Below are 25,538 nucleotides of genomic sequence, written 5' to 3'. Positions count from 1 at the left end.
CTGGAGAACCTCTATACATAAGCCAGTGTAGAATGGAGGGTTTCCCTAAGTCTTGTGGTCTCCATGCCATTTTGTACAGTTACAGTATATTTACTTTGTTTTTACTTTTTAAAAAATATATTTTATTGATTTTTTACAGAGAGGAAGGGAGAGTGATAGTTAGAAACATCGACCAGCTGCCTCTGCACACCTCCCACGGGGGATGTGCCCGCAACCAAGGTACATGCTCTTCACCGGAATCGAACCTGAGACCCTTCAGTCCGCAGGCTGACGCTCTATCCACTGAGTCAAACTGGTTAGGGCTGTTTTTACTTTTTAAGACTTATAAATCACTCTACTTAATTTTTGCCAATAATCTTTTTTTTTTTTGTCTGTAAAAAAGTTAGGTGTTCCTTTCTCCCCCTATCACAACACGGTGAACAGAAGTTATCTGGCGACCTCAGGCGACACATCTAAACAAAAAAGGGCAAAGCCAATGTTGACAGAGTGTGGGACAGAGACAGTTCGAGGGTGGTGATGTCATCTCCGTGCTCCTTCGAAAGTCCTTATTTAGTAGCGTTCGGAGAGCGGTTCCGAAATTTGTCCCCCCACCGGTTGCGTCAGGACATTTGTTGAAAATATTGATTGCTGGCCTCTGCCCTAAACTTACTGAGTCAGAATTCGCTGAGATGGAACCGGCAATTCCGAATTTGTTAAACCAGGGCCGCAATCGGCTTGGGAATCACAGATCCAACACACAAGCCTCTGATCAACACTGGCCTCACGCGGCCGCTTACCCGTCGGCTCGCCCCGCCCGCCCAGCCGAGGCCCCGCCCGCCCAGCCGAGGCCCCGCCCGCCCAGCCGAGGCCCCGCCCGCCCAGCCGAGGCCCCGCCCGCCCAGCCGAGGCCCCGCCCGCCCAGCCGAGGCCCCGCCCGCCCAGCCGAGGCCCCGCCCGCCCAGCCGAGGCCCCGCCCGCCCAGCCGAGGCCCCGCCCGCCCAGCCGAGGCCCCGCCCTCGCCTTCCGCAGTCTCGCGTAGCCTCGCGGGATACTTCCCATAATGCCCCGCGCCTTGCCGCCGTGGTTGCCAGGCAACGCGGTCCCTGCCGCCGCCGGCGCGGGGTTCAACCCGACGATGGGGCCGCGGGGCCTCCCCCGACTCCTGCTGGTGCTCCTGGACTGCTGGGCCTCCGTGAACGCCCAAGCCGGGACCACCCTGGTGGTGACAACGGAGGGCCTCAACTCTACGGAACCAGCCCCGACGACTCCCCGACCTGCCTTGTCTGCTAGGCCCCCGGGCACCCCCAGTGCCCCCGGACCCTCCTCCGGTCCCAGGCCCACCCCGGTCACGGACGGTGGGTACCAAGTGCCCGGTCCAGGGGATCCACAGTGATCCATCCTGAAGGGGGGAGCCCGGGTGAGGATGTAATAATGTTGGTTAACGTTTATTGAACACTTTATTGTGCAAGCATTCCCAAGTGTTTCATAGGGATTCTCTCAATAACTTTTAGAGGCAGATAGTATCCTTGTTCTACAGATGAGAAAACCGAGGCTCAGAGAGCGTAAGTGGGGCATTATCGTATCTTTGAAGGCACTTGCAATGGTCATGGACAACATTAATGCTAAAGGTAATAATGAATGAAGTCCTTGCAGCTTTGCAGCCAAAGAAGAAATTAAATCGGCAGTGTCTAGGCAGTTGTGAAAATTAAATGCAGAGGATGCACAGAACCCTGATGCCTGGTGGCCTTAAGTGGGTCCTTCCTCTGAATCAGAGGAGGTTGGGGTCTGCAGTATTAATCGGATGGTTCTTATGGTCAGGCAAGTGATTTAGCTGGTCCTTAAACCTGTCTGTCAGCATCACTGGAAAATTTTTGAACAGCACAGATGTCTGGGTTTCAGTCAGCTTACCAAATCGGGGTCTTTGTAGGTAGATAGAGCACAGACAGCTTTCCAGGTGAGCCAGATGACTAGCCACTTGGGGGAAACCCCGGATTGAGGAGTGCTCAAACTGACTAATCTTCACTTCATCTCTCCCAAAGTGCAGTAGCAAAAATCAAGTGGGTATTTGTACGAAACAGGTGTTTTTTTTGGTGCATTGCAGTGGTAGGGGGCAGTCACTACCTGCTGATTGTGATGCTCTGCATCCATTCTCTCCTTTCTGCAGTTGCTGCTTTGTGTGTCTGTGACCTGTCCCCAGCACAGTGTGACGTCAACTGCTGTTGTGATCCTGATTGCAGCTCCGTGGATTTTAGTGTCTTTTCTGATTGCTCAGTTCCAGTTGTCATGTAAGTTTGTGACACATGAAGTTTTGATAAAATTAGACCAAGATTATAAGATTTTGAGAAGACCATGAAAATGCCCTGTGGTGGAAAAACTCAAGCCTGATTTCCTGTATTTTGCATCCTTCAGAAGCCATGCTGTCCAACCAGTATGTAGAAGAGTATCTCTCTCTTATTGCATCCAGCCAGATCATAGTGCAGTCAAAAGAGCAAACAGAGTACTTTTTTAAGAGTATAAGGAAATCTGTGTTCAGAGATTGAATTACATTTCACTTTGATTTGTAAACAGATAATGCATCATTTTTGCATTAGTGAATTCCTGTTATGTATAGCCTCCTAGGTGAAAGGTGCAGTTTAATTTTACAGCTTTTGTTTTGGACATAGTAACAGTAACAACAAATTAAGTAGATGGTCAGGAAAGCTTTGTTTTTTTACCTTTCTGATATGCAAATCTCGCAGGAGTCCTCACAGTTCACATTGTATAGGAAAATAATGGAAAACGACATTCCTAATCTATTACAAGGTAAAAAAGAATCTCTTCTGAGTGATCTGTTTCTCCTAATCCAGATTTCAAAGCTTTTTGAAAAACAGCAGCACTTAAAGAAGTTAGTTTATTCAGGATGGGACCAGCATATTCAGAGATGGAGTAATTATGTAATTAATTTATAAGAACTTAATTTATAAATTTAATTCTAGTTAGATGGGAAAGGGATATTGTATTAAAATGATTCTAAAACTCATCTGGAAGACTAAACAGATGAGAACAGCCAAGAGGTTATTGAATAAGAATAGCAAAAAAAAAAAGAATAGCAAACTCTTCTTACCAATAGATTGAAGAATAAAATACACTAAAAAATTAAAGAATGGCCCTAGCTGGTTCAGTGAATAGAGCATCAGCCCGAGGACTGAACGGTCCCAGGTTTAATTCTGGACAAGGGCACATACCATGGTTGCAGGCTCCATTCCTGGTCCTGGTGGTCAGGTTGCAAGTGGCAACCAATCAATGTGACTCACATCTCCTTTCCACTCTCTCTGAAAAAAAAAAAAATCAATGGAAAAAATATCCTCAGATGATGATTAACCACAACAGAAAAATCAAATTAAAAAAATGAATGAAAAATATAGGTGAACATTTGTTGTGTGTGTGTGTTTTATTTGAGAGAGGAAGGGAGAGGGAAAGAGATAGAAATAACGATAGAGAATCATTGATTGGCTGCCTCCTACACGCCCCCTACTGGGGATCAAGCCTGCAACCCAGGCATGTGCCCTGATGGAGAATTGAACTGTGACCTGGTTTATAGGTCAACACTAAACCAACCATTGAGCCATGCTGGCTGAGCTAGGTGAACATTTGTTAATCTTAGGCTACGGAATGTTTTTTAAGCATAAACCCACAAACTATAAAAGATTGACAATTTCATTATTTTAAAAAATTAGTCAATTATACCTCAATTTTTAAAAAGGAATTAGGATTATAAAAACCAATTAAAACTTCTATAATGACAAAAAGACCATAAAATTGAAAGATAATTAACTGGGAAAAAGTATGACACTAAAAGGAGATTCTTTAAAATATGTGTTCTCACAAATCAATGAAAAGACAAACATTCTGATACACAAATGGCCAATAGATATGAGTAAGCAACTTAACGGAGGAAATACCAGTGAGCAGTAACCATATGGAAATATGTTTAACCTTGCCAGTAAATTATAAAATTCAAATGAAAAAAACTGGATAACGGATTTTTGCCCATGAAATTGGCAAAGGACATTTATAAGTTGGATAATATCTAATCTTGGCAAGATTCCGGGGAAACAGCACTCTTTGCTACAGTGTTGGTGAGGATGCCTCTTGCCTTTCTGGAGGGCAATCTGGCAATATGTCTCAGTAGCCTTAAATTATGTACCTACCTTTTGACCCAGCAATTCTTCTTCAGGGGATATAGCCTAAGGAAATAATTGGAGACATTCATAAAGATGTATGTACAAGGATGTCATTATAGCATCATAAAGAACCGGGGAAAATTAGAAACAACCTAAACCAACAGTAGAGGATTGGTTAAAAAGAAATTAGGGTTCTTAATAAGTTGGTGTACAATGAAATCATTTAGTATAACATTGCAAAAACATATTTGATGACATAAATATTGGGCAATATATAATAAGTGAGAAAAGGCCTGAGAGCAGTATGTAGAATATGATCCCATTTCTGTTATATCTCTAGCACCATATCTGTATCTGTGTCAAATTGATTAGGGTTTGCCAAGTCTGGGATTGGTTGAAGACCTGACTGTATAACTTGTAAGCTCCAGAACTTTCAGATGTCTTCATATTTTCTAATTTTCACAGTACTTTGAAGATGGCTTTATTCTGAAGAAAAGGAATTTTAGGTTCCTTCTGATTTACATCAAAATTATACCCTGATCTACATTTCATACTTGACAAGATTTCCTTGAAGGTTATTCTACTTGTCTTAATATTTTTCCTGTTAGAGGAAAATGTTTCAAATGCCAAACATTTTAACACTGAATAAACTAAATAAAAATGGATTCAATTCTAGCATCACACTTTCATAAATATCTTCCATGTAGTTGTTAACATAGTACACAGTACAAGCATCTGACAGTTTTAAAGAATCTTGCTAAGATTGTGTGCACATGCCTTAAAACTTTGTCTTATTATTTTTTTTTTTAATTTTCAGGGGTGATAGTCAGTTTTGTAGCCAAAAAGCAGCCATCTATTCGTTGAATTTAACAGCAAACCCGCCCCAGAGGATATTTAAAGTTGTAGACCAGATCAATCCATCTATTTTCTGCATTCATATTACAAACTGTGAGTATTTGATATACTTTGTAAAACTCTGACTTTTTTTTTTCTTTTAAAAGATCTTTTATGGGAAAATGTCCAATCTAGTTAGATTTAAAGCAATCATTCTATGATTTGGCTAGGGTGTATCTTCTGAGGCTGTTTCCTAGGCAACTGCAAGTAACTTTAGAGACCTGTGGGCATGCACATTTTCTTTACAAGCAAAGGAACTGCTTGTATAGTTGACTTTTAAAGTCTCATACTTCATTTTAAAGTGTTTATGATATGTAGACATGCATAGGAATCTAAATTTATTTAGGCACATGAGAGTTGTGGTTTTTTTTTTTGCTTTATTTCCTCCTGATTTAATGATTGAGAATCAGGTTCAGCTATGGTTTCAATTTCCTTTTTTCTCTTTTATTTTTACTTAGAATATTTGCATGAAAACAGGATCTTTATTTTTATCTGAGCGTTTAGCTCAAATAGGTGACTAGATCCAAAGCACAGGTAAAATGTCAAATGTTAGCGCTACCAAAGATCAGAGACACATTTATGGTTGTACCCAGTTAAGCTTCATCATCTTTTCAGAATGTCTTCATATTTTGGCTTTGCTCCCTTATAAATGAACACTTAGGGGAATGCTCTGTGATTTGTAACCTGGAGTAGTGACTGGTCCATCACTGTCACATTCTTTGACATAAGAGTGGCCCCGTGAATCTACCAGCCTATTCCCTTCTACCTTTCCCTAAACAGCATGTATTCTCCTGGACTTCAGAGGTGGCTGTGTGAGGGTAGAAATAGGGTCTTTCATTCCCATAGCCATCTGGGGTGGAGAAAGTTATTGATTATTACTGGCTTCTGTTGTGCTATTTATCTGTGGCTTTAGAAACCATTGCTTCTACACTGTTAGAGAACCAGGCCAAGTCTGAAGATCCTGTTTATTTAGTCAGATTCAAGAAATCTTGGGGGAAGTAGAGATGGAGAAAGATACTTTATTTTTTTCACGTGTCTTATTGCTATTAAGACTTTCAAAGTTTTATATACGCTGTATATAATATATATGTATTTTATACTGATTTAAAATACTTTTTCTAAAAACAGATAAACCTGCATTATCCTTTATTGATCCAGAAGTGCCTGATGAAAACAATTTTGATAAATTGATGAAAACATTCCATGGTTTTTCATTGAATACAGAATCAGATGTTTCTTTAACAAACGAACCAGATGTTCCAAATACTACTAAATATGAGGTGAGCCGAGAACCTAAGTCTATTCATCCTGTTGCAAATATCCTGTCCTTATAAGTTATTTTTTCAGTATGTTCCCAGTAAAATCAGCTACCTGAGACATATAATTCATATAATGCACACAAAAAATTAATGTTTGTACCTATAAATCAAAGATCATGAAAATTAAAATTGAGTAGTTGAATTCTAACATAGGAATTATTTTTTAATTAATTAATTTATTTTTTAATCCTCACCCGAGGACATGTCCATTGATTTGAGAGAGAGACAGAGACAGAGAAACATCAGGTGAGAGAGAAACATCTTTCAGTTGCACCGGGGATCGGACCTGTAACCTAGGCATGAGCCCTGACTAGGAATCGAACCCAAGACCTTTTGGTACACGGGGTGACACTCTAATCAACTGAGCCACACCAGCGGGGCTGTAACATAGGGTTTAAAGTCATTTATTCTGTGGTAAGCTTGCATTTATCTCTGCAGAATTTGTTCTTTTCCACCTCAAGAAATGTAGCAAAGTGCTGGAGGCATGCTGCTGGAACAGAGGGGATTGGTGGGATGCCTAATCTTCTCAAAGTTGTATTTAGCTGTGTAGACCTGGGGATGATGTGTGCTATTTTATATCTGTTCCTTAGTAAACCTTTCAATGTGATTTAAATAAGTATTGCTATCCTATATAATAAAGGGCTAATATGCAAATTGGCCAAATGGCAGAACAACCGGTTGCTATGATGTGCACTGATGGCCAGGGGGCAGACGCTCAATGCAGGAACTTCCCCCTGGTGGTCAGTGCGCTACCACAGGGGGAGCGCCACTCAGCCAGAAGCTGGGCTCACGGCTGGCGAGCGCAGCGGTGGTGGTGGAAACACCCCCCCACCCCCCAGTGCACAAATTTCGTGCACCGGGCCTCTAGTTGAAAAAATAATTCTCTCTCTCACCTGTGTCCCTGGCCACCATGTTCTTGTCTGTAGAGGCAGACACCTATGTCAGCTTCTTATATACCCTTCCAGAGGAATTCCTTAATAAAAAGGCCTGCAATATATAGTAACATGGATACAAAGAAACATGCACCCTTAAAAGAAATGGATGGGGCAGCTACACGTAAGCTCCATTCAGGCAAGGACCATATCTGTTTTTTGCTCATCCCTGTGTTCCTAATGTCTGAAATGCTGCTTGGCACATAGTAGGTGTCCAATAAGTGTTGAATGAATGACTTAATAACTGTTGGTGGTTCTCTTTGCAGTATGGGGTTCTTCTGCAGACTTCAGATTCATTTTTGAGATTGCCTTCCCCCCTTATGTCATCTCTGTGCACTGATAATAACCCTGCAGGTAAGAGAGTTTTCTTTGTCCTTAAAACAGACTTAGCTTATTTTAAATTTATAGTAATCATAATTAAACAGGCTTCATGACTAGAAGCAGAGTCTTAGAGTTGAAAGAAGCCTCAAAGATTATGTTGTTTGGTGCCAGAATCTTTCCTGCCACATGCGTTCACTGACTGAGTACTTGTAGGAAGAGGACTCCCAACCTGAACCAGCCCACTGAGTTGTTTAACACCTCCATCTGTGGGAAAGTTCTCTCTTCCCCAGAGCTAAAGTTTGTCAGTAGCTGATGTTCATTAAGCACTCACTGTGTGCTGGGTATGATGTTCAGTGCCTCTGAGGTAGAGTTATTGTCATTAGATGAGGAACCTGAGAAACATTCAGTTTCTTGCTCAGGCTCACCTAGGTGGAGGGGGGGCGGGCAGGGATGCAACCCACACAACTGCTTCCCATGGGCCCTGCTGCTCCTTTCGGAGCTTCCCAGAACTGTGGAGCACTCCTCTTGGCAGTGGGAGGCCGCAAGCCGGGCTCTCCCGTCCTTATGCCAGCCTCACTAGGAAGAAGCCAGCCAAGAATGGGTGATAGCTTGTGGCTTATTGAAACATCATTTGATATGCGAAGGAAAATGTATTCTGTTGACCAGCGTGAATGAAAACCGAGCTGAGAGCATTTCCATCTAATGGACTTGCAAAGCTTAAGAATGTAGGGCTTATGGGGAAGTAGGCACTGATCTACAGAGCTGGTGGGACTATTTATTGGTACAGCCTCTGTGAAAAGCAGTTTAGCAGTAGTATTAAAGTTGCAAATGAATATGCCCTTCGACCCTGCTATTCTTCTAGGAGTTGGTCCTACAGAAACTCTGGCTCACATGCAAAATAATAGATTGTAGCATTGTTTGCGACAGAAAGCTTGAGACAACTTAAGCATCCGTCATGGGGAACTGGCTGAATAAATGGTGGCATATCTATAGTAGGATACTAGTTATTCCTAAAAGAAAAAGGGAGGAGGATGAGACAGGCTGAACTCCAAGATTGTTCAGTGAAAAAAACAAAGGGCAGGATATATATATTGTGCATTTGTTTCTAAAAGGGGAAAGAAATAGTAAAAATATATTTACTTTTAAACATTCTTATTTGCATCGAATATTTTCAGAAAGATACACAAGAAACTTCATGCTGAGTGTCTCTGGGGGCTGGGTAACCAGGGCCCTAAGGGCGACCTCTCAGTACCTTTTTGTGATCTTTAATTTGGAATCATGTGAATGTGTTGCCTATATGAAAAATAATCTTAAGCCCCATTTTAAACATGTTGTATATCTGTATCAATCTATTTTGTAATTTTACTTCTATTACAATTTTATAGCTACCATTGGACAGTTGAAATTTTCTTTTTTAATTTTTTCCCCTTGGGAACATTATAATTTCCAGCATTTCTGATGAATCAAGCTGTTAAGTGCACCAGAAGGATAAACTTGGAACAGTGCGGAGAAATGGAAGCTCTGCGCATGGCTCATTACAGCAGCCCTAACATTTTGAGGGTAAGAATTATTTTGAAGTGAAGCTGATTCGTTAGGTTTATTTTCTGTTCTTGGTACCCTTTTAAAATATGACAAATATAGAATAATTTAAGTACAGGATTGACACTCAAATTTTAAAATGTCTCCAGTTCTTTGGTATACTGATACTGAGCATACTGGGGGAAAAATCGCTTAAAATAATTTCTATTTTTATCTAGCTAGCTCATATTTTGCTTTTATTCATTTTTTATTTTTTATTTCACTCATTTTGATGGTAACCAATAATGTCTGTCTCCTGAATTAAAAAAAAATTAATAAACAAAAACTTTACCAATGATAAAAGCATCTTAATGTCTGTGACAGAAATAATCATATTAGCACCAAGTAGAGATCTCTCTGAGAAACGGACCAGAAAAGGATAGAAAATCCACTTTCTGGCTGGCAGATGAAATAAGCAACCAGGGAAGGGCAGGGAATAGGATTGCTGGGAGAGGGAAAGAGGCCACAATGGTGAAGAGGCCCCTTCCTCCTGATCGCAGGGACCCGAGCCTGACCTGAATAAATGAGAGACGCTACCGGCCCATTTGGTGGATGATGTGGAGGGCTGCAGGGGAGAAAATGTTTTTTAATGTTTGAAAAACATGGGATTATTGTGAAATCCCGGATCTCCTGATTTTCTTTTTTGGGAGGTAGTGGAGGAGTGGTCCATGGCATCAGTATCCACCTGGGCTTCAGTTTTCAGAGTCAAGTTTAACCTTTTTCCTCCCCTCCCTTCTCATGTCAGCCGTCTAGGCCTGCGAATTCTTCCAGCGAGTTGGCCTTCTCAGTTTTCTGGAAGTATTCCCTCTGGCACGCAGGCACAGGTCTCTTTCAGCACAGGCCTCCCCAAAATGGTCTACTCCTCTCCCTCCCCGAAGCTCCCGTGGCCTAAAAGGGTGGGTGTCCTGTGACTATAGAAGGGAGGCTGAGGCCTTCGGGAAGAGAGCTCTGGCTGCGTAGAGGAGGCAGGGGTGTGGCCTTGAGGGGGCTTGGGCCAGAGGCAGGAAGACCACTTAGGAGGCTGTGAAGGATGCCGACCTTCAGCGAGCACAGTGCAGTGAGAGCGACTGGCAGGTGGGAGCCATGTCTTCCTCACGGGCTGTGTCACTGGTGACCGTGTGGAAAATACTGAGTGATGACCCTGAAGCAGAGAGGCTTCCTAAGGCTGGCTCTGTGGGTTGGTCTGTTAAGCTTCCACTTTGGAGGAGGTGAATATCAAAGGAAAACGTAAGGTTACCTCTTTGATTATGACATAGGTACTAAAAGATATAGCTGGCAGGTCTTGATTAAGGATATTCTGTTTTCCTCTTTGTGAAGTCTTAAATAAGATGAATATGCCCTTTGACCCCGAGTCTGAAAAAAAAAAAGCAATAAAAATGATTTTTGTTGTTGTTGTATTTAACAAAATTTGTTGTTTCTTTCTGTCTAGGTACCTAATTCAAAAACAAAGGTAAGAGTATTTCTTAATGGAAAGTTCATTATACACTGTCTTATTTCTGAGCCTTTGGAAATGATTATACTTATGATTAGAAAAGTACCTTACTGCCAAGAACAATAACACATCTCAAAAAGCAAGCAGAGCCCTAGCCAGTTTGGCTCAGTGGATAGAGCGTTGGCCTGTGGACCAAAGGGTCCCGGGTTCAATTCCAGTCAAGGGCATGTACCTTGGTTGCAGGCTCCTCCGCAGCCTGGCCCCTGGTCGGGATGTGTGCAGGAGGCAACCAATCAATGTGTTTCTCTCTGTCTTTCCCTCTGTCGTCCACTCTCTCTAAAAATCAATGGAAAAATATCCTCAGGTGAGGGTTAACAAAAAGAAAAAAAAGCAAGCAGAAATGAAATAGGGAAACTTCATGGATGACCCTTTTGTAGTCATATGTTGGTGTGATCGGCCTTTGTGCTTTCTGGCCTCCCTTGATACCTTCTTGGTCTCTTGTCAGGAGAGCGGGCTAGCCCCCAGGATGCTGTCTGTCCAGTGAGGAGAGGAGGATAGAGACATTTTCCCCAGTGAGAGGTGAGCATCCCAGTGTAGCTTCACATTTAGTTGTGGGCAGGTTCTGTTCCAAGCCTATCCCCCCACAGCCAGGGGCCCTGTCAGGCTATGGTGAGGAGGCCAGTGTCTCTGTAGGTATGTCAGGAGGAGGAGCGTGGCTCTACCTCTTATTCTTGGGTCTGTGAATGTAGGCGATGGCCTTGCCATAGTATCCCAAAGCCTGTGGGGTTAGTCAGCCTTATTCAGAAGTCAGCTCTGCCATGACTTTCTCATATAACATGCTCCTCACACCCCCAGTTGTCAAGCGGGCAATAAGCCTCAATGCGCATGAGCTGCTTTGTGCAGCGTCTGTCACACAGGAAGCACTTGGGACAACGATCCTACTCCCACTGATGTCATTAAGGCTCTGGACCAGCCGTGGGCAAACTATGGCCCGCGGGCCGGATCCGGCCTGTTTGAAATGAATAAAACTAAAAAAAAAAAAAAAAAAGACCGTACCCTTTTATGTAATGATGTTTACTTTGGATTTTTATTAGTTCACACAAACACTCCATCCATGCTTTTGTTCCGGCCCTCCGGTCCAGTTTAAGAACCCATTGTGGCCCTCGAGTCAAAAAGTTTGCCCACCCCTGCTCTGGACACACATGTGTTTGAGGTCGACATTTGAAAGGAAGTAGTCATGTGATTTGAATTTCACATGACTGTGTGTGGGCCTGGATTTCCTCTTCTGTGAAGGGGGTTTTCAAACTTGTTTTAGTTATAGAGCTTCTTCAAATGAAATCTCAGACAGAACGCTGCCTAGTGTGTAAGATGGATTGAATCCAAAGCCCCTGGTTGGAATAAGGGTGATGTCAGAAGCTCTCCGCCTGCCCGGCCTCTCCATCTCTCTGCTGGTTTGGCCCCTCTGAGGAACCTCTACAGCTCCCAGGAACCCAGTTTGAAAGGCACTGGACTAGCTCTCAAATACCTCTAAGTCACTAAAAAGTACTTTGAACCTACCATTCAGAGCTTGAACTGTCTGTGGGGCAGTGGCCGTCTGCGATATGTCCTTAGTACTAGGGCGGTGCCTAGTATGTGTTGGGTTATATGTTAAGTGAATGAATGACTAGGGGATTGGCTCAATCAAGTAGGGAAGATCCTTTATGAGGAATAATGGGATGTTACTGAAAGGCACGAAGTGTGCGCCAAGCAGTGTTCCAAGTGCTACACATGTCTGAAGTCCTTTGGTCATCTCCGCAATCCTAGGAAGTAGGTCCTGTTATGGTGCCCCTCTGTCACGTGATTCGCAGATGAATTACTTGCCCCAGGCTATGCAGCAGGGAAGGGGCAGAGCCGGGACAGGCTGTCTGGCCACAGAGACCATGGCACTGGACTAGCTCTTCTATGTACCAGGCCTTGAGTTACAGGCTTCACGCACATTCTCTGCATCCTGTGGCCACATAGGAAGTGGAAGGCTGGGACTTCCAACTCAGATTTGTGTGGCGTTAAGAGTTTGTGCTCTGAAAGACAAGCATATCAACTAATATCAGAGGTTTCTTCATTTAAAATTTTTACTTACTGATTTGAGAGAGAGATTAATTTGTTGTTCCACTTAGTTATGCATTCATTGGTTGGTTCTTGTATGTGCCCTCACCAGGGATTGAACTCACAACCTTGGCATATCCAGATGATGCTGTAACCAACAGCTACCTAGCTAGGGCCTAAGGTTTTTTTTCCCAAAAGTGACTTCCAAGGTCTGTTAGAGAATCAGGAATATAAAAATTGGATCCAGTCTCCCCATTGAGTGAAGCCCCTGATGACAGCCTAACAGGGGTGGGCAAACTTTTTGACTTGAGGGCCACAATGGGTTCTTAAACTGGACCGGAGGGCCGGAACAAAAGCATGGATGGAGTGTTTGTGTGAACGAATACATGTTAGCACTGCTGCTGGTGAAGGAGCGGAGGGGAGAGCAAGAGAACCCTCCGCTCTTTTGGCTCCGCGGGCCGGATAGAACAGCCGAACGGGCCGGATCCGGCCCGGCGGCCGTAGTTTGCCCACGGCTGGCCTAGAATCATTGTCAGTATCTGTTGAACCATCAGTGGAAGGTTAAGTTATGGCTCCATAGTTTTGTTAAGTACTAGAGGCCGATGCACGAAATTTGTGCAAGAGTAAGCCTTCCTTCCCCCGGCTGCCGGCGCCCGGCTTCCCTCCGGCACCCAGGACCTGGGCTTCCCTCGCAGCCCTGGCGTCATCTGGAAGGTTGTCCGGTCTAATTAGCATATTACGCTCTTGTTATTATAGATGCTTTGGTTCTTTAGTTTGGGATGGGAGATGATTGAGTGGGATATGCAGGAGACCAGAATGGCCCTGCCGTTATCATTCTTGTGGCTGTTCCCGTGGATGCTGGTAGATGAATCTGTTCTTCCCATTGGTTTTTCCAAAGCTTGTTTAAACTGGACCGTTTGTACCTAGCTGATTTGGCTCAGTGGATAGAGTGTCAGCCTCTGGACTGAAGGGTCCCAGGTTTGATTCCCGTCAAAGGCATGTGCCCGGTTTGCAGGCTCGATCCCCAGTAGGGGGCGTGCAAGAGGCAGCCAATCAATGATTCTCTCTCGTTATTGATGTTTCTATCTCTCCCTCTCCCTTCCTCAGTGAAATTAATAAAAATATATTTAAAAGATAAAACCTAGACTGTTTGGTTTCTGCCAGCCACACCCACATACTACAGGGTGTGCCTGGGACTGTTGGAGAATGTGCATGTGTGCGTACAGAGTGAGGGCATTTATCCATGGGAGCTGAGTTTTGGAGGTGATAACATACACATGCATTTGATGGTGTGATGAGAGTTTTTTGTGGTTGTGTTTGAGACATAATTCACCTCCATAAAACTCACCATTTAAAAGTGTACAAGTTAGTGGTTTGGGGTATATTCACAAGGTAGTGCAGCCATCACCATTATCACCAGGACATTCTTACTGCTCCGAGAATAAACCCTGTGCTTATTAGCAGTCACTCTTCATTCTTCCCCAACCCCCTCTCTCTGCCCAGCAACCACTAATATATTTTCTCTTTCTGTGGATTTGCCTATTCTGGACATTTCACGTAGAAGGAATCACACAGTATGTGACCTTTTGTGCCTGGCTCCTATTGTTTAGCACCATGTGCTTAAGGTTCATGTATGTTGTGGCAGGTGTCAGTCCCTTATTCCTTTTCATAGATGAATAATATTCTTTCGTATGAATATACCACATTTTATTTATCCAGTCATCAGTTGATATACCTGTGGGTTGTTTTCAGTTTGTGGCTATTATAAATGCTGCTGTGAACATTTGTACACACGTGTGAGTGTGTGAGCGTATGTTTTCAGAGGTAACCACAAGTAAAGTTTTGGCTATATCCTTAAGTATTTTCTCTGTGAATGTATATATGTACTTACATATAAATATCCACATTTTCGCAAATGTGTAATTACATAGCAAGCCTGTTGTTCTATAGCACGCTTTTCCCTACTTGGCAGTGTATCAGTGGAGGTTCGTTTCAAGTGTTTTGTTATTTTAACCCGTTCACTTCTGTTGTAGTGTCTTCGGTAATCCAGGACTTCTTTATTTTGCAGGTCCCTATCACTGTCCAGTCCATCGTCATTCAGTCTCTAAATAAAACGCTCACCCGGCTGGCAGACACGCACGTATTGGAGCCGGTTCTTGTCGAAGAGGCTGGGGCTGTTAAAGTCTGCACCAAGGTCGTCCTAGAGGTAGGGGCCCAGTGGCTTTGAAAGCTCCATCAGTTTGTGGCAGCTCAAACTGCATGGTCCCGAGGGGTTCAACTGGATGTCCTTCAGAAGGGGCTCTGGCCCACACTGTGGCATTGCTTTTCTTGATGTGGCCTCCTGCTTGCCTTTCTGCTGTCCCCTTAGAGCAGTGGTCGGCAAACTGCGGCTCGTGAGCCACATGCGGCTCTTTGGCCCCTTGAGTGTGGCTCTTCCTAAGCCATAGGAGTACCCTAATTAAGTTAATAACAATGTACCTACCTATATAGTTTAAGTTTAAAAAATTTGGCTCTCAAAAGAAATTTCAATCATTGTATTGTTGATATTTGGCTCTGTTGACTAATGAGTTTGCCGACCACTGCCTTAGGGGATACCTCTCTGTCTCTGAAGTAATCACGTGTGCTTTTTCTCCATAAACCCAGTGACTTACAAGGATACATAAAAGTTTGTTGTTGTTGCCACTGTTTTGTTTTAATGTTTCCACTGCAGAGAGAGACTGATTATATTCTGCCCAGGCCAGCTGATGTGGAACTTACTAATCGGTACGGAGAGGCTCAAATGACCCTGTTTGTCAGCAGGGGTGATGCCAAAATAACACCTCCCCTACCTGATTGGACAGGAGAGAAAAGCTTCAAGTGGAGAAATGGGAAAGCATTAGCCTCCTCTCTATACTTTATTTGAGTTATTAATACAGCTACTGAAATGTCATGGGAACAGGTGTATTTGGAGTGTCGTTTTCGTTTATAGGTAAAGTACAGTCTCACATACACAGAAGCAGGTGAAGTAACAAAAGCCGATCTCTCTCTCCTTCTGGGGACAGTGAGCGAGGCAGAGCTTCCACTCCAGCAAAAGTTTGAAATTCATTTTATTCAGGTAAGATTGATCAGTTTTGTACAAGTAGCTCATTGCCAAGTGAAAAGAAACCCTAACTTGTCAGTGAAAAACATAGTCTCAGTTTACAACTATTGCCACACCTAACCCCTTGCACTGAAGGAAGGCTTGCACATAGCATTGGGTTTGTAAAGCAGCAGGCTGAGGCCTGCATCCTTTCCCCCGGGGACTGAGTCCTTGCATGCAAGCTTGCCCTTTACAGCATGGTGCACTCCTACACTCAGCAGACACATTTATAGTTCGGAGTAGGGGAGAAATGATTTTATTGGTCGGTAATTCCAGATTTTATTCTGAAAAGCATTTCATTTTCCCCCTGCCACTTCCTTGTTAAAGTGAGAATTACATGGGGGCTTTTCTGCATTGTCTTTCAGCAAAATACAAAGCCAGTTCCTCTCAGTGGAAACCCTGGTTATGTTGCGGGCCTCCCGCTGGCTGCTGGATTTCAGCCTCACAAAGGATATCCTTTTGGTTCCGTGGAGAAGGTTGATTTCCCTGTCCACGTGCGGGAGCCACGCTACCCTTTATCGCTGAGGGGCCTGTGGGCTGGAGGGGCTGGTCTGGCCACAGGCTTCCCTGGTGGCTCCGGAGGGGCTGGTCTGGCCACACAGGACGTGGGGCTCCTTGGAGACTGGAGGTTAGGGGTGGAACAGCACGACCCAGGACAATGTCAATGTTTATAATGAAAGTCTTAACCCCAAAAAGCTGACAGAGATGTAGATGTATTTAATTTCACAGAGATTCAAACAAATTTAGTGATTTTGAAAACTTCGAATTAATTTTGAAGGGCCAGTTTCTGAAGATTTTTTTTTCTGAGGACCCAATCAAGGAAAATAGTTATAACTGCTTTTACCATCTCCTGGGAAATAGCTGTCATATCCCCAGAGGCCAGAGAGGAGATATTTGGGTCTCCCTCATGTCTCAGTCACACGTGTGCCACTGTTTCCTGAGAACCAGATGCTGTCCTACTGGGTGGTTATCCCTTAACTCTCCATGAAAGTCTGGGATTATTCAGACCATGAATAGATATGGACAACTTACTATTCTTCGTAGCACAGCTGAGCAAGACTGCTTGGCAGTAGAGGGGATTCGGACCCCAGTATTATTTGGTTACAATATGCAATCTGGCTGTAAACTAAGGTAAGGGAGTGACTTGTTTCTGTTGGAACTTGCATGTGTTGATCAGAAAATAAAACATCCCGCTTCCCCTGCCACCTTTTCAATCAGACATTTGCCTTAGCTGATGGGAGTGCCTGTGAAAGCTACAGTGTACCTTATGATTATTAATAGGTAGTAGCAATAGTGACAGTACATTATAATATAGTTTTTTTATTTTAATTTTCAGAACCATAAGCCATGTGTCATGGTTCAAAGGAAAACTATTACAACCATTTTTAAAATCAAATAGAGTGGAGTAAAAACCTCAAGGCTTTGTATGTTTTGTTTTCAAGGTTGCATAGCATTTGAGTTCATGGCAAAAATACTTCCCCTAGAATTCCTTGCTATAGGTCTGCATTTTATTTTTATTTTTTTTTTTTAAATATATTTTATTGATTTTTTACAGAGAGGAAGGGAGAGAGATAGAGAGTTAGAAACATCGATGAGAGAGAAGCATCGATCAGCTGCCTCCTGCACATCTCCTACTGGGGATGTGCCCACAACCCAGGTACATGCCCTTGACCGGAATCGAACCCGGGACCCTTCAGTCCGCAAGCCGACGCTCTATCCACTGAGCCAAACCGGTTTTGGCTAGGGTCTGCATTTTAATATCCTGCACACAACATAGCAAGCCCAGTGAGAGGAAGCCTGAGTGTGCTCTGCTTTTAATTTACCTTTTTATTATCAAACATGCGTCTACTGTAAAATGTCAAATGGCTCTGCATGGCTTAGTCTAAAATAGCAGTTCTTACCCTCACCTGCCCCACCCCAGAGGTAGTAACTCTTATAGCTGATTTTTTGGAAATTTACCTTCAAATCTTTAAATGGCCTGCGTGTAACGCTATTTTTTGATATTTTAGTTTTATAGATTATTTCTTGAGTTCCCACTATGGAAGATGAAAATCTGGCTCTATTCCCTTTCACCCCCTACCCCACCATCTACTCCCTTCTGACCCTGTAACTCCCCGGGGTAATTATGTCATTATTTTGGTTAGACCAGTATGTGCCATTTACATTTTTACATTATTAGTTCTGTTTTGTTGTTGTTAATCCTCACCAAGGATATTTTTCCATTCATTTTTAGAGAGAGTCGGAGGGGAGGGGGGGCTGAGGGAGAGAAAAATAGAGGGAAACATCAATTGGTTGCCTCCTGCACATGCCCTGGGGCCATGGAACAAACCTGCAACCCAGGTAGGTGCCTTTGACCGAGAATTGAACCTGTGATGGCGCTCTAACTGCTAAGCTCCCTGACCAGAGCTTACTTTATTAGTTCTGATCATTTTAGACCAGCATTTGTGAAAGGGGGGTTCAGAATACATTTCCACAAGATGTCAGTAGGGGTAGGTCTATGATTCAATATGTTTGGGAAATACCAATTAAAGTTAAAAACATGTTCCTACCGTAGGACTTCTCAGAGCCTTTAATATGCCAGTGTACTTCAGGAGCGACATGGGTATGCAATAGTTCTCAAACCTTTGGCCATGGAACCCTTCTTGTACAGAGCCTCTTGATGGAACACAGTTTGAGAAACATTGTTTTGTGTGCATCTCCTTGGCCAACGACTATTTTTCAAAGTTAGAAACAGTTTGGCTTCTTTCACACAAGCCCCTTTTGGAGAGAGAGAAAATAAACCACAGGGAGCATGTGTGTTGTTGAGCCTGTGAACAATGCTGGTGTGAACAATGCTGGTGTGAACAATGCTGGTGTGAACAATGCTGGTGGGAACAACAGCCTCATTTGATTGACTTCTTTTTCCTTCTCCGAAGACTGACCAGCACGATCACGTGTCCACTTGTCGTGGAGAAGGTGAAGAGCCTGCTGAAGGGTCAGGGCTTCCCAGATTATGTGGCCTCTTTTGGAAATTCTCAGGCCCAGGATGTGCTGGACTGGGTGCCTGTCCACTTCATCACCCAGGCACCCCACACGAAGGTACAGGGGGAGAAGCTGAAGGCCACGTAATGGCGATCTTTCTTCTATGCCCCTCCACCCCGTGGGAGGTAGATGGCTCTGGGCCGGAGCCTGGGATTTATCATCAGATGGGCCCAGACCTTGAATACTGATTTTGTCCTTGTTAACACTGCTGTCACTGGCCATTGATTTTGTGGGGTTGGGCCCTTTCCTGTCAGTGAGGTGGGAATGATGGCTATAGTACCGACCTCATAGGGATTGTTGAGTTAATGAGGTGATTAATATTCATGGTGCCTAGTGGTTACTCCATAACCGGGAACCTGACCATTCCTACTGTCATTGTTGGGGTTACATGAGGCCTCTAGGCATTGGCTATGAGACAAGTGTGAGGACTGTCTCAAAGAGGTTGAGACATCCTCTCATCCACAGAGCTGTTCCCTGGTCTATAAAGGCAGCCCACATGAGAGCTTTCAATTCAAAAGTTCCCAAGAGTTTAATGGAATTTGACATCCTATAAATGGGTTCCTGATCACATGTGATTCTTCTGCCCACCTTTCCCTTTGTCTCGGCAGTCAGTGTGGGCTGGCCCCATGCCTGGAGGTGTGCTCTCCATCTTCTCCTTTAATTGCCCAGCTTTTTCTTGTCACAGTTTCTTCAGGCCTTTCATTATCTGCTAGCATATTTATAGCATGGGGACGGGGTGAGGACGCCTCCCCAGCTTGGATCCCGCCCTTCCTACCAGAGACGGGTGATTGCTCAGTCCCTGCTGTTCAGCTGCTAAGTCTTGGCTCAGCGCTGCTGCCTCAGTGAACCAGGCAGATTGCTTCTGGCTTCTTGGAGATGGGTTAAGACGTCCAGTTATTACTTCCCCCTCAGAAGGGAAAACAGGTTGGGAGGAGACGGAGCAGCGAGGACATTAGCACTGCCAGGGTCTGTGCTGGTCCAGGGAGCTCAGGGCCTGGGGTGGGTTTTGGGCCAACCTTTCAGGAAACCCAGGTAGAAGCAGACATGAGAGCATCTGCTAAGCTCAGTTATACCAGCTGCTTGTTGCATCTTCTCCTAATAACAGGATAGTCAAGGATCTCTCAGCCTACAAATTGCTTCAAAGGCAGTTCCAAGCTAAGGATCCCACCAGTGCCTTTTGGCAGGCACAAATTTAGCAGGCCTGCTAGCTTCTCATGCCTTGAAGAGATGTGTTTTTAAAAACTTGTTGTTGTGGAAAATTTCAAACATACACAAAAATAGAATAATACAACGGAATTCCTTCTAACCATCATGCAGCTTCAACAGTTATCACAGTTGCCAACTATAGAGGTCTAGAGTCTAGAGCAGGGGTGGGCAAACTTTTTGACTCGAGGGCCACAATGGGTTCTTAAACTGGACCGGAGGGCCGGAACAAAAGCATGGATGGAGTGTTTGTGTGAACTAATATAAATTCAAAGTAAACATCATTACATAAAAGGGTACGGTCTTTTTTTTTTTTTTTTAGTTTTATTCATTTAGTTTGCCCACGGCTGGTCTAGAGGCAGGAAAAAGATCGGGAAGGCCCACCAACCATTTTCCCCCTGGGGCTGCCCAAACAGAGACCCTGGGGCAGAGGCCTCAGGCCCAGCTCCCACAGCGTCCAGTCTGAACTGGCAGCTCCATGGAGGCGCTCGGTTCTGGTGGAGAGTTGGCAGTATTTTTGACAACTCGGACTCTGCCTATAAACCCAGTGTAACACTTTAATTGCCAATTGATGAAATTAGGTAAATGAAAAGAAGGCACTTACTTCTTGTAAGTGTATTTTAACATGATATGCAGTTGGGTTTGTTAATAATACCATCCTCTCTTTCTCCTCCCCACCCAATGCCAGTTTCTCTCCTCAAGTATCTTGGAGGTGGCTGTAAACAGATAGAGGAAGTTAGAGCAGGCAAGGCCCTGAAGGTTCTACAGACATGCACTGGGCTTACAACTCCCAGGTGATGCTGGCCTCTTTAGAAATCAGAGGAATTGGAAGGAATGGAAAAATTGTGCTTTAGGTGTTAAAATGTTTTTGGAGCATTGAGTACTTTAAAATATGTGCTTTCTCTAAGCGGTTTTTATCTGAACTTTGAGAGTCTATTCATTCTCTTGTTCAGAACATTTTGTAATATGTGAAACATTTTATAATTAAAACTCTGAACTGCAGATTAAGTTTGACTTGCAGTTGGCGTAATAGTCAAACTGATTAACAGCATTTTGTTTTGTAGGATGTCTGCCAGCTCCCGCTGGCTTTGGTTATAGAAGTGAAGTGGACTAAATACGGATCCTTACTGAACCCACAGGCTAAAATAGTCAACGTAACTGCAAATCTAATTTCATCCTCATATCCTAAGGTAGGCCTAACTTCAGTTTCAAGGTATAGGTTAAGACCCAAGTCCAGACAAAACTCAAGTGTGATAGTAAAATTTATTATTTTGTGAAAAATATTATAATTAAAATGGAAACAATCTAGATTATTTTTTTAAAATATATTTTTATTGATTTCAGAGAGGAAGGGAGAGAGATAGAAACATCAATGATGAGAGAGAATCATTGATCGGCTGCCTCCTGCATGACCCCTACTAGGGATTGAACCCGCAACCCAGGCATGTGCCCTTGACTGGAATCAAACCCAAGAGCCTTCAGTCCGCAGGCTGACACTCTATCCACTGAGCCAAACCAGCCAGGGCAACAATCTGGATTCTTAAAACATTGTAGCAGTCATTTTCTTTCACTTAGCCAGTGGTTCTCAACCTTCCTAACGCCGCGACCCTTTAATACAGTTCCTCATGTTGTGGTGACCCCCAGCCATAAAATTATTTTCGTTGCTACTTCGTAACTGTAATTTTGCTGTTACGAATCGTAATGTAAATATCTGAAATGCAGGGTGTGTTTTCCGACAGTCGCGACCCACAGGTTGAGAACCGCTGATTAGACTCTAAGTCTTAGAGGAAAAACCTCCACTGACGGGTTTTATTCACAGTAGCGCGCTTGTTTAGATTTGATCTTTAAAATTCTTAGGAAAATTGAGTTGTGATTGACATTGATGTGTTGGGACAAGCTGGGTAAAAGTTATTTCTCTCATCTGAGTTCATGGCTGATTAGCCCTCCACATACCTAGCCGATTTTTGAACGGACCAACAGTGGTCGGCGAGGAAGGGAATGAAAGATGTCCTGTCTTTGTTATCCTGGTGACACACGGCGGCAAGGCTTACACCACCCTGGCTTTTTATTACAGACCAACTCCGGAAAGGAAAGGACGGTTCTTATTTCCACTGCGGTTACTTTCGTGGATGTGTCTGCTCCTGCAGCGGCAGGCTTCAGAGCTCGGCCAGCCATCAATGCCAAGCTGCCCTTCAATTTCTTCTTCCCATTTGTTTGACGTAAGTCATTCAAGAAAGGAGGCTACACCTCTAGAACAGCGTGGCTGTGGGGCCCCTCAGCAACACCTCATCTTATTAGACTTCCAGACCAGTACACCTCCCCTCCCCACTCATCTCCCTCCTTTTGGAAATTTTCTTCCACTTGGTTTTACTTTAAAACGGGGCACTCTCTGATCTTGGTAATTTCCAAAACTCAACACACCGATCCTCCGCGGAAACCAAATTGCACCTTTGGGAAGACGGTAGAGAGAACAGATGTTGAAGTAGCAAAGGCATTGAGGGCTTATCCAGTTCACTCACCTCCTGCTTTGATGGGAGTTGTTGTTAAAATAATCATTGTTTTTAGTTCAGGTTTTCTTTCAAGTCCCATTGAAATGAGTACAAAAATAGCGAACTATTGTATAAGCTCATGCAGATAGAATACAAGGCCTCAGGAGGGGGTCTTCCCCCAAATGTCATGTTAATTTGAGTGGAGTCTTGGGTCCAATCGACATTTCTGTACCAGGCACTGTCACTAGCGAGCTCTCCAACTGGTGGGCTGGTGTGGAATGCCACAGAGCAGTTCCAGGCAGTTGAAGCTGGAAAGAATATAGTAGGAGGGTCCGGGGGAAGGAGAGAGTTTATGTTATACATTAATTGTACAGTAATTGAGAAAAATGTCAGGTGGCAGAACGAGGTGGAGCCAGCTAGCAGCTGGGTGATGCAGCTGGATGATGCGGAGGAGGGGGTGGGAACCCGAGGACAGCCTCCTTGGGGAACTGCCCTACAACAAGCTGTTCAGAACAGCTTGGAAATAGAAAAGGCCTTTCCTGAATGGGCTGGTTGCTAAGGTAGCTTCCTTTTTTTTCTTTTCTCTTTCAGAGCGCTCATATGAAAGAACGCCTCAGTATTCACGTAGAACGTGAAAACTGCATTTGATGAGATTAAATGTTGTATACAACTAGTGACTGTCCATTTTCAAGCAAGAGTCAAGTGTTCAACATGAGAAACAGCTTATGATACATTTGTGATACAGTGCAGGTGGGAATGGGATGGGAAGCCCTCGGTCACACCGAGGAAGAGAGAGAGCCTTCCGGAAGACTGTCCCTCCAGGATCCAAGCTGGGTAGGAGGCAGAGACATCAGACCAGCCCTGTCCCGCAGATGCCCCACGCGTCTCATTCACAGCCACAGCCCGTGAGGCGGCGTCTCTGGAGTGGAGCAGGGATGCCTCTAGTTCACCTCCCCCAGAAGTCCGTGCTGTCTCAGTAGCTTGTTAAGTCTTTCAATTTCTTGTTCCTGTTATTACAAAAGCAGAGAAATAACTGAATTTACCTCTGAGCCTCATCAGGGATGTGACCATCATTCCGTGAGCCCTGGTACGAGGACAGGCCACGCGGCTTGTGGAGTCCGTCCGCTGAAGGCGACTGCCACCCTCAGACGGGGTCCAGTGACAAGAGGAGGGACGCCCAGCCTAGCTCTGGGAAGGAGGCAAGGACAGGGAAGGCTTGGCCAGGGGGAGGGGTGCTCCTGGCTCAAGGCCCACAGGAACGAAGGCCTGGCGTGAGAAGCACTGTGCTGAGGCGGGCAACTGCCAACAGGTGGTATTTCCCCAGAAGTGCTTTCTTACCTTCTCAGAGCAGCTGAACTCAAGGTGCTGGATCTTGGCAGCCAATTGCACATTTATCTGTTTTAACCTCAACAGTTGCCGTTCTGAACGTGTCTTAACTGAGATAATTATTCCTGAAAAATAATTGAGGGTCTCAATGATCCTGGATTCTAATTTAACCACTTGAAAAAAAAATCTGTGTTCCTTATAAATGTATACAGTTGAGAAGAGTGGTGACAGACAAGTAAAACAGTCATTGCTTAAAGGCATCTGAACTAGGAGGGTCAGATTTTTCATTTCTGAGCGACTCATTTCTGAGGATCTCGTTGTGAAATACTTCTCTTTGGTTCCCAGGGGCTGAAAAATCCTTAAAAATAATCACTCGCTGAAACCGGTTTGGCTCAGTGGCTAGAGCGTCGGCCTGCAGACTGAAAGGTCCCAGGTTCGATTCCGGTCAAGGGCATGTACCTGGGTTGCGGGCACATCCCCAGGGGGTGTGCAGGAGGCAGCTGATCGATGTTTCTCTCTCATCGATGTTTCTAACTCTCTATCCCTCTCCCTTCCTCTCTGTAAAAAAAAATCAATAAAATATATTAAAAAAAAAATAATCACTGAACAGATGAGCATTGAGCTCCTTAGCACAGAGCTTCTTCAGCACAGCACTGCCTGGCAGCAGTGTGTGGAAAAGCCACAAAGGTGCTGGCCTGGCTGGTGTGGCTCAGTGAATAGAGTGTCGGCCCGAGCACTGATGGGTTGCGGGTTTGATTCTGTTAAGGGGATGTATCTGGGTTGCAGGTTCTATCCCTGCCTCGGTTGGTGCATGTGCTCGAGGCAACCAATCTCTCTCACATTGATGTTTTTCTCTCTCCCTTCCTCTCTCTCAAATCAATAAAAATAAAGTCACAGCAGAAACATGAATTCTCTGAGATAGAGGCTCCCTGTACAAACAGGGTGTGCAAGGCTTAAGGTTTTTTACCTAAAATACGCAGTATTTCCTCAAGTGTGTGCTCCACAGCCAGTGTCTACAGCATGTGAATAGGTATTACGTACCCAGAAAGTATCAGATTGGTCAATTTGGAAAATATTACAGTTCTCAGAGCCTTCATCACACTAACACATGTTGTGCTCTTCTCAAAGGGGGCAGGATCTAGCGTAAACCATTTTTCAGCTTCCTTGCATCCCTTTTGGATGAGCCCCCTCCCCAGGTGGGTAGGGTGTGATTAGTCTAATACAGTGGTCGGCAAACTCATTAGTCAACAGAGCCAAATATCAACAGTACAACGATTGAAATTTCTTTTGAGAGCCAGATTTTTTAAACTTAAACTATATAGGTAGGTACATTGTTATTAACTTAATTAGGGTACTCCTAAGCTGGCCTTTGCTAAAAACGTCCTCAATCTGATTGAGGTACGTTCGCTGAGGTCGACCCCTTCAAACTCTCCCATCCACACTCATTTTGTATACTTGTTTCGTCTATCTTTTGTCACGTGCACCATTTGCCGACACGACTAGCACTAACCACTGCGCAATGAGACTGCTGACTGACTGACTCACTCAACTCGTGCATGAATCGCGCACGCCTCCCCCGCATTGCGTATCCCGCGGCCCGACCGACCGACACCCCCCACTTCTTCTAACGCCACTTCTTCAAAATAGACTTGCCCAGGCCGAAAACCGACTTCTGCGCATG

General features: G+C 44.2%; 2 protein-coding genes across 6 annotated transcripts in view; one reads left to right on the top strand and one right to left on the bottom strand.

Annotated features, from left to right (window-relative positions):
• Window positions 1-1,052: 1,052 nt before the first annotated feature.
• TCTN1 (tectonic family member 1) lies at window positions 1,053-24,123 on the top strand. The gene is made up of 15 exons (XM_059675982.1): window positions 1,053-1,334; window positions 2,144-2,264; window positions 4,960-5,090; window positions 6,165-6,316; window positions 7,554-7,641; window positions 9,059-9,168; window positions 10,616-10,636; window positions 14,769-14,906; window positions 15,669-15,794; window positions 16,184-16,269; window positions 16,809-16,949; window positions 18,734-18,896; window positions 21,107-21,232; window positions 22,117-22,261; window positions 23,123-24,123. Exons 1-14 carry the CDS (start codon window positions 1,115-1,117, stop codon window positions 22,258-22,260), a joined length of 1,767 nt encoding a protein of 588 aa, XP_059531965.1. The 5' UTR covers window positions 1,053-1,114; the 3' UTR covers window position 22,261; window positions 23,123-24,123.
• Window positions 21,353-25,538, bottom strand: part of HVCN1 (hydrogen voltage gated channel 1) — a 43,267-nt gene continuing 39,081 nt past the window's right edge. For 4 of the 5 annotated variants that reach the window (XM_059675984.1, XM_059675986.1, XM_059675985.1 and 1 more), the window contains one exon: window positions 21,353-23,982. In XM_059675984.1, coding sequence (XP_059531967.1) covers window positions 23,714-23,982 — 269 coding nt within the window. In that variant the 3' untranslated portion in view covers window positions 21,353-23,713. The remainder of the gene's footprint in view (window positions 23,983-25,538) is intronic. The other variant, XM_059675989.1, reaches the window with a different exon arrangement.

The sequence above is a fragment of the Myotis daubentonii genome, chromosome 19, assembly GCF_963259705.1.
Source record: "Myotis daubentonii chromosome 19, mMyoDau2.1, whole genome shotgun sequence".
NCBI lineage: Eukaryota > Metazoa > Chordata > Mammalia > Chiroptera > Vespertilionidae > Myotis > Myotis daubentonii.
Note: the sequence above shows the minus strand (reverse complement) of the source record. Positions and strands in the feature narration are given on the sequence as shown.